Genomic DNA, 9,337 nt, shown 5'->3' on the forward strand with positions numbered 1-9,337 from the left:
TGCCTACTGTTGACTTTCCTCGAAAATTCTTTCACTAGCCCCCTCTTCAACTCATGCCAAGTCCTGGCATGACACTCGAAGCTCGCAAATATTTTCGCTGATCCCTTCAGCAGCTTCCTCGCGTAGACTGCCTTCTGCCCATCCGACCACATGCACGTATCAGCGACTTCCTCGAACGACTCGAACCATCGTTCGACATTTTCACCTCTGTTGCCACTAAACGACTCTAATGCATCTTCGACGTCTCTAAAACTCAGTGTCGAACCAACACATGCCCTTCGACAACATTCGTCACGGTCCTGATACACCCTTCGCGTATCTCTCTTGTATCCTCTTGCGTTTTTCTTGTCATCTTCATCCTCACTTTCGTCGTCGCTTTCTTCTTCCGACGATATGTCGTTACCATCCATGGCCGCTCGTAGCCGTGCGCGTAACTCTACTTTTCTTCCCGTCGTTTTTAAACCCAAACTAGCGAGGCGCTCCTTCAACTCCTTCGTATTCATTTTCCCAACATCCTCACCTTCGTTACAATCACGCTCAGCTCTCTGTACATTTTCTAAATCTCGTTGACCGGTTAGCTCTTCACCGCCCGTCGATCCCTTACGATACGATTGTCCAGCCCTACACGCCCGATTCAGCCTTGCAATCAGCACTGACCTCGCACCCGATATAGGGAGGTTCATTCGCGCGAGCTTATTCCTCAGCTCCTCCAGCGTCGAACCCTCTTCACCCGACAATCGTTCGTCCTCGACGTTTGCCATTTTTCACACTACACAAACTTAAACAGTCAACGATATCGTCTTTTACCGCACCGCGTACCGGTAAATTCACAACTAGCTCGAATAGCTCTGCTAAACCGTTTCGTTTTCTGTCTTGTCCAATCCCGGCTGAGCCCCCCAAAAATATGTAATATCGTGATGTAATATGTTCACAAAGAGTGGACAATAGAGATGTTAATCAGACAGAAAAGGCGATTGTGGCTTAACTTGAACTATTCATACCAAACGTACAGAACCCAGCGCAATCCACACTCTCTCGGCAACGCCACTCGCAACCTCCGTCTCCGCTCGACTCGCACTCGGCTCCTCGACTCGCACTCTGTTCCTCGACTCGCACCCTGCTCCTCGACTGACCCTCTCTGGCCGTTGTCACATTCTGTTGTCCTTTTCCTAGGCCCACCGCACACGTGTTCTGCAGACGCTCGTAGCCAGGGTCACGTAGGTCTTTTCCACGAAACTATGCACTTGAAAAGACCGATGACACATTGATGGGCCCGACGGCGCCTCGGCTCTCGCGACATTGTTCATAGTTCGCCCGATATTTCCCAGGCCTTTCGTCCACGATACTACATGTATATAGTTTACGCTTCGAGAATTATATGTATTGAGAATATGTATTTGCGCTGATTCTTTGTCCCGCTTGTTATGGCATACGTGTTATAATGATCCTCTAACAATGCTTTCAGGTATGATATTGTATACATTCATCCAGTTTCATTCGACGCCGGTGTCACGTAAAATGGATACTTGGGTTGCGAGAGAAAAGAAAGCTGAGTCGTAGCCCAACTATTAATTCTCTTTTATCGAACTTTATTATAACTTTGGCACTTACAGTAGAATAACGTTGAACAGAGAAAGGGGTGTTGTACAAGAACAGCAACTAGAACGAGAACTCCCCGGGCTGGGTGAAGTCTCGGCTTATATACACCCTGGCTTGGGGATGTTGGGGAGTTTGGTGTGGATTCCAAGGAGTCCGAAAGTCGGGGTTGGGGCCTTATCTCTGATGGGGACTAAGATGCGTCGCGGCGTTGGCGTCCAACAGTCGGGAGTCGATGTCTTTTCTCTGAGAGGTAATTGGTGTCACACCGGCAATCGTTACGTCGGTTTTCATAGGCCTTGGCATCGTGTTTTGTGGATGCGCAATGGTCCATAACGTCTTCGTGTGGCAGAGGGTAAGAACATATCGCTATTAAAAAAGAAAACGAACACGTTCAAACACGTCTAAATCATCTTTTATGTGTATTTTACCCGGAAATCATTTTATCGTGAAATTTTGTTTTTCAGAGTTACCATAATTTATCTGGTAGAGTTCATAAAAATTTTTCTGAAATCAATTGCAAGCTTTTAGGAAACCAGGATTTTTCACATTTTTAAGAAGCGTTATAATTATATTGCTGATCTTTATACGTTCGTGCGAAATTGAAAAGTACGCAAATGGCGCAAAATGCATAAAATGCGCTAAAATATACGTATATAAGAAAACAAATCTCGATTAAAATTTTATTTCTTTGATTATGTTCGTAAAACTACAAACTTGTATAAAAATACGCATTCTAGTTATAAGTGTTAAAACATTCGATCTAGTCCTTATCACATTCATGAAAACCTCCATTTAACCATTCGTTGTATCAACAAACATTCATATGCAAAACTTACCACCTACCACATCCTCCGCGTATTAATATAATCCCCTTTTATAAATTATACACTTTAGAATGGACTGGTTGGGTCAGAGTCATATAAGCTTACAAGTTCTCGAGGAGTTCTACCGAAGTTACATTTACGTTTGCATAATTTCACCGAAAAAGATACTCTGTAGAATGACAGGTTCGTTTGTTTATGTGATCCGCGATCGCAACTATTTCAAGGGGATTTTATAAATAACCATACACACGATATTCAGTGTATTTTCGTATTCTCGTTTATTTTTGGGAGATTTGTAAAACTGTTGAACAAAATAATTGAGTAACGATTATATTTGCTGAGAAAAAGTCTTTTTCTCTGTACCCCTCCTTCTACTTCAAGCATGTAGTATTGACAATAAGATTGACAATGGCTGAAAGTAATCCAAAAGAGTTTTCACCATGGTTATCGGTAACGAAAAAGATTTGAATCATCTTTAATACTTATTCGTAACTAGAATCATTTCAACTAAAATGTAAATTCTTATATTATAACTTTTTTAATTTGTTATGGCCCCTGACTACAACCTAACCTATCATTCTTATTTCGTAGGAGAAGACGAATGCCGTGAAGGCGTTAGCGCGCGAACAGTGCGAAGCGACGGTACAGCTGCAGCGTCAGCAGCAGCTGCAACAGCACCAGAACCAGCCCCAGCTACAACAGCAACAACAACTACGTGGCCCGTTAACCATCCACCATGCTGGCTGCCCAACGAAAGTCGGGCCCGTGACGAACCAACTAAATACCAGCCACGCAACGCACGGCCGAGCTGCACAGTACCAACACTATCATCACCATCATCATCATCGACACGTGTCAATGTCTCCACCGCCCTTGTTGCTCTCATCGCCAGCTCCGATCGCGGCGACGCACAATCATCTGAACGTGAGCGGACACAGAAACGTGGTTACGCCACCGGATATACCAGCAGATAGATCGCCACCGAGTCCTGGAAATAAGCTAAATAGATCGCAGCATTTGCCACGGGAAGCAACCGGCAGCGTCAGTCCTGGTCTTCCGGCTGCCACATTGGATCTAAGTAGCGCAGCAACCACCAATAGTCCGCATGAATTGTCCACGTTAGTTTAGAAATTTGGTCCGAACATTATATCTTCACATAGGATTGGAGATTAATAGTTGATAGTTAATTTACACATCGATCTTTTTATTTGTAAATTGGGTCGTGGTTTAGAGTTGGTTTGTAAAAATTCGGTCCTAATTGTTAAATGATGAATATTGATTAAGAATAATAGGCATTGATGTACCAATCTTTTTTTAACTTATATACTTGAGCACACGCATTGGAGATTTCACTTTTATTCAGTGAAACAGCAACTTCATTACTCGCTTATTCAATACGGCAATTGCATATATTTCATGGACATTTTAACAATGTTTTGAATAATTTCTAACGGTACAATTGTGATGAAGTGAAAAAAATCGTGATAAGAAACAGAGAGAAAAGTTGCTCGTTAATGAATATTGACCAGAAATAAAGTAATTTCTAAAGAATATCCCGAAGACGTCGTAGATATTACGAAAGGAATGATTAATTTATACCCGCCTGTATCTTGCCATTACCATACTATTATTATTATTATTAATATTGTTAGTAGTACTTGATTACATTATTATTAATATTAATATTATTGCCTTATTATTATTAATGTTATGGAACCTCTAGTCCTAGGTTACTTTCACTGCCACGAAAGGATAAGATTTTCGAATTTTTTACTATTACGTGTAATTCAAGTTTTCCTGTTGCGCATGCGCAGTAGAAAGAAAGTTAGCGGAACTCAAATCTCGAACTATAGAGAGTTGAAAAGTAGTAAAAGTAAAAAAGCACGAATAACATTTGTATTTGTGCTGGATTAAGTTTGATAATTGAAAATTGAGTTTGATGATAACATTTTTTTCGTATTCGCTTTGGTAAATATTAGTTTTATTTAAAATTGAACAAAGCATTTTATGTTTTTCAAATACGGTACATAATCGTAATATCGAATTTTGTAAACTGATAGTAAGAAACTCTATAATTCGAGACTGGAACTTTGATCAAGTTCACATTGAACGTAAACTGACTTAATTTTGTTATTTAAGCGTGTATACTATACGTGTTTGTTCCTTCTTCTCTTGTGCGCAGGCTATAGCTTAATTACTTCCAATAAACGCAGTTATATCGAATCAATGACCGATACAAATTTAGATACTAGGATTATTTAAACAAGAGATTAAAAACTAAAAAGTATTGTTTTTATACTGCATATGTACATATGCAATATGAACGACAGTTTGTGTAATAATATGTACCCCTCTTCTTAGTTTACTTTTGTATATTTTGCGACATTTGATATTAATTTTATGAGGAACGTACTTACACTTTATCTTTGTAATTAAATGTGAAATGAAAGAAAAGAAATGACATGAGAAAAGGAAATTCGATGTATGAGTATATACGAATTGACGGAATTAAAATTTAACGCTATATTTAAATAGAAGACGTGAAATATCTTGTCATCTTAAAATAACTTGATCATTCCTATTCTTTTACATAAAAACACTTTTCGACTGTAACTTAAGAAACATGTCTGCTAACGTGAAACGTGCCAGAAAAAATTAACAACTTCCATTAAATTGGCAAATTTCTCATTAATATCGTAAAACTCGCGTTTACAAAGATCAGATCAGTGTACATAATATACAAAACAAATGCAGAATATATAAATATAGCACATACGTTCTGAATTATATTCGAATTGGGCAGGGTAACCAAGTGAAAATATGTAAATTTCACGATGTGTAATGTACACTTTATCGAATTTGTAAGTAGTGTAGAAATAGAATATTTTACACGTAACAAAATATACAAACGACAATACACAAGTTAAATTATTTGTTAGATCCATGTATAACAAGCATAGTACAAAAGTGTTTTAGCTTTATGTACTGGTAATTATGAGAAATACCAACTTAATAGATGTATTTGGTATGTACCTAGTTAAGAAAACAATAAATTATTCTGAACAGATAAAGCGTTTAGTAGCTTGTGAAGTATGAATTTTCGAAAACGTAAGTATTTTATATCTAAGTAGTTAAGAAACGCGAGCAAGGGAAATCAAACAAAGGAACAAAGTTTTTTTGTTTAAAAATATTTAATTTGTTGTTCTATTATCCGAGGTTAGAAGCGATAATGTACAAAATCTGAATAAATAAGATTCTTCAATATTATTGAATTTTAATTCTAGGGTAAAGTAATATATCCGCATATTTTATTTATATACAATATGTATAAATAATGATGTGATTTGACTAATTTTGTTGAAAGAATATTTGTACTTTTTACGTAAAACTTCAGTCTTTTACAAACTTTCTTGTAATTAATAAACCAGTAAACACAATATTAATAAAATCTATTAAAATTATAAACAAACTCATAAGTTTTAATTTTAGTCCTTAAAGGTTGAAATATTTTGCTCCAATGTCGAGACATTTGTTTTAATCCAAAACATTACTATACTGAATCGATAATGTTGCATGTGCCACGAAAATGATGATAGTGTCAGATAACTTGTTGTGAAACGAAAAAGCATTGCATGTACATTTCTGTTGTTTTGTTGACCATGAGTTTGATGATCTTTTAAACTTGCCCATAGCTAAGAAATCAAACAGTATATCTAAACGAAATTAATTTCAAATTATTTTTTAGGTTCTAAGCTTTTATCTAATCTTTCAGAAGTTGCAAAATTTATTCCACAAGAGTCTTTTTTATCATAACCAAGTACACATCTTAAAACCATTTAAGTCTTCCTTAGTAATTTCTTCTTATCTTTAATAGTAACGAAAATAATTTAGATGAACGTTTTAAAATTGACACTCTGTATATTAAAAATAAAAGATATATTTTCTTCATAATTGGATAGGCTTTTTACAATGGCAATGTACAAATATCAAAATTGCAATTATACTATAACATATGTATATATATAAGCTTCACATTTAAACACAAGATTCTTTATTATATTTTTTTAATACCAATATTTTAATAATTATAACAAGGGTTTTTTAACAAGAGATGTACAACATTGTATACAAATTTTCAAAAACCTATAGATAATTTCAGTTATGCTCTTGCATCATTAATTGTTGATGGAACTCTTACCTCAATTCCATCTAGTTCCTTAGACATTACTATTTGACAGCCTAGCCGTGACCTGAAATTAAATATTATATAACTGAATATGTCAATAAATATATTTATTGCTATACAAATTAATACTAATACACAATAAGATTTCTATTTATCCATTTGAAAATCAACATTGTAAATATGCTAATTCCAACATAGATTTGTAATGATTATAGGGTCATAAATAAAAAACTATGAAAATTTATTATAATTTCAGTTTCGTAGTATTCAGAGATAGCGATTTGAAATTCTACATTGAGATGCAGATTTCGAAATACCCAATACTAACCTGTTTTTACATAAATTTAAATAGAAAAATTCACTTTATAAAATATTAAAAGGTAATAGAATTAATAATGTGAATGATTTGATACTGATTATTATGAACTAACGCATCTGTTAATTCATATGCTAAATCCAACATGTCTAATTCTTCATCTGTTGGTTTGTCAGGAAGTGCATCATAAACTTCTTTCGAAAATATTAAATGGCACGTACTACAAGTTAATGTTCCTTCACAAGCACCTATATCAATTATATTTTAAGATTACAACATACTTATATAATAAAGTATCAAAAGTTAAAAATAATAAGAATATTAAACTTGATAAAAATGAAAATTTTCAAATATTTTCTACCTCAAAATTATTTATTTTAAATTAAGTAAATTACGCTTCTTTAAAACATACCATATCCATCTAAATCAATTTCATCATTTACTACTATGTCTAATATAGTATCTCCAACTTTCCCTTTTGCTTTGATTCTCTCTCCACTTGCTTTAACAAACGTTATATTTACTCTGAAAATAATATTTATGAAAGATAAAAATTATCTCAATATAATTATTTTCTTTATTTTTTGTGTTTCTTCAATTAATCTTCTCTTAATTATACCTTAATTATATGTATCACTTATGATAATAGAAATAATTTAAAAATAAGATATACTTGTCTTAATAATACATAAATAAAATTCGTATATCATATATTTATAACAGTGTTATATTTTTAGTTGTTCACTGTCAATGTTGTTCTTATTAATACTATTCTATTAATACTATGTTATTTTTCTAGATGTTGTACTCCTACAAAGAGAAAAATTTCTTAGACATTATTATTAGCATTATTATTTTGACACCAATTTTATATTGGAAGGTAAGTACTGAAATTTTATTAAAAAAAGAAGGAAAGCACAAGAAAATTTGTATCACTTACTCTTGTTTTTCTGAAAGTGGTTGCGTGGTCGATATTCCTCTTGTTGCCTGCAAAAAGGGCAACGTTGTGTTGCTTGTATATTTTGAATAATTTGATGCAATACCGAGAATTGATCTCGAAAATTTTTGTAATTGATTTACTAACGCCATTCCACTGTCATAAATATCATGAGTATGGGACACCCTGACCGAACACCAGATATTGCGGAAAATATCAATTGTAGATCAATTGTACTTTGTACAAAAACTTTCACGGCATTCTTCGGCTGCTATACTGGGACGTTCCTTTACTGTGATAGGTTATAAAACGATTCCTAACACAAGTGACGTATCCCTACCGGACACGTGCTCTTCGGGCCACACGTTTTATGATACAAGACCAGCAAAATGATCAATGTGTAATTTTACATATCTTACATTTTTTCCAAATGAAATATTGTTTTTATTAAACGTTTAAAACCTCAGGCAACATTTATTTCATCTGATTTCAGTTTTACAAATATATATCTATAATACATATCTGTATAAATTACGGTCTGGTTATATCAAACAGGGACCGACACTCGCTAGGGAAAACTGCCCAAAAATTGAATCGTAAAAACCAATATGAAAGACAACAAATTTCTCGTTCTGCGGAACAAATAGAATTGAGCAGAGTATCTTTATCTTTATCTGAGACATTCAAAGCGTATCACGCATACGCTAAACCTGAAGAAAACTTTCTTGTCTTCCATGTTCATTTTTCCCTTTCCATTTCCGAACGGTTTCTTCTATATTTATTTATATGTTCGTGATTGATGCTATTGACAACATACAACTAAGGGGAAATACGAATAGTAATAGATAGATGTATAATTCATTATGCAATTTTATAGAATTAAATCTTATTTATCTTCAGATATAAAAACTATATTTACCAGCTGAAACACTAACGCATATGCAGTATAATATAATCTACTTAATAATCTCGTTTTAGTTATAATATGTGATTAATTCTTTTGCTATTTCGCTATAAACAGTTTTTTGTGCATAAAATATTTTTTTATAGTATTCTAATATATTGTTAGATATTGTAAAGAAAGTAAAATACAGTTATTGAAGTCTGGGAACATTCAATGTTAACCTTGCTTCAAAAAATAACCTTTCGAATGAATGGGGAATAGATTTTTAGTATTATAGTTGGTATAATGTCATCATTGTTTACAATGTGTTAGAGTTAAAGAAATGAGACAAATTAATATTTCAGAAGCAAATTCAATATTTAAATGATGTTATTTTAAAATGGCAGATGATATGAATGTTCTTTTTATACGAGGAAATGGAAACGTATGTATGGTAATGGAAACGTAATGGTTTTAACATTATTTTAGTACAAGATCTTAGCATAATAGTAATTAACAGTATCCATTACCTTTTAGTCAATTTTTGAAAAATGACATATATGATAATTTGCAAGAGTTTGATAATAAAATA

The 9,337-nt window shown here is 33.8% G+C and overlaps 2 protein-coding genes across 2 annotated transcripts; one reads left to right on the forward strand and one right to left on the reverse strand.

Moving 5' to 3' along the window:
* The first annotated feature begins 1,370 nt into the window (after window positions 1–1,370).
* LOC117215486 (protein odd-skipped-like) lies at window positions 1,371–4,108 on the forward strand. The gene is made up of 2 exons (XM_033461852.1): window positions 1,371–1,951; window positions 3,015–4,108. The coding sequence occupies exons 1-2, from the start codon at window positions 1,922–1,924 to the stop codon at window positions 3,549–3,551; spliced, it is 567 nt and encodes a 188-aa protein (XP_033317743.1). The 5' UTR covers window positions 1,371–1,921; the 3' UTR covers window positions 3,552–4,108.
* A 2,232-nt stretch (window positions 4,109–6,340) lies between these two features.
* On the reverse strand, window positions 6,341–8,277 carry LOC117215487 (adrenodoxin-like protein 2, mitochondrial). Its single transcript, XM_033461853.1, has 4 exons — window positions 7,866–8,277; window positions 7,338–7,450; window positions 7,023–7,173; window positions 6,341–6,673 (listed from the first exon to the last, which is right to left on the reverse strand). The coding sequence occupies exons 1-4, from the start codon at window positions 8,012–8,014 to the stop codon at window positions 6,583–6,585; spliced, it is 504 nt and encodes a 167-aa protein (XP_033317744.1). The 5' UTR covers window positions 8,015–8,277; the 3' UTR covers window positions 6,341–6,582.
* Between the last annotated feature and the right edge of the window lie 1,060 nt (window positions 8,278–9,337).

Source organism: Bombus bifarius, unplaced genomic scaffold (genome assembly GCF_011952205.1).
Source record: "Bombus bifarius isolate JDL3187 unplaced genomic scaffold, Bbif_JDL3187 scf7180000009668_frag, whole genome shotgun sequence".
In the NCBI taxonomy this organism is placed as follows: domain Eukaryota; kingdom Metazoa; phylum Arthropoda; class Insecta; order Hymenoptera; family Apidae; genus Bombus; species Bombus bifarius.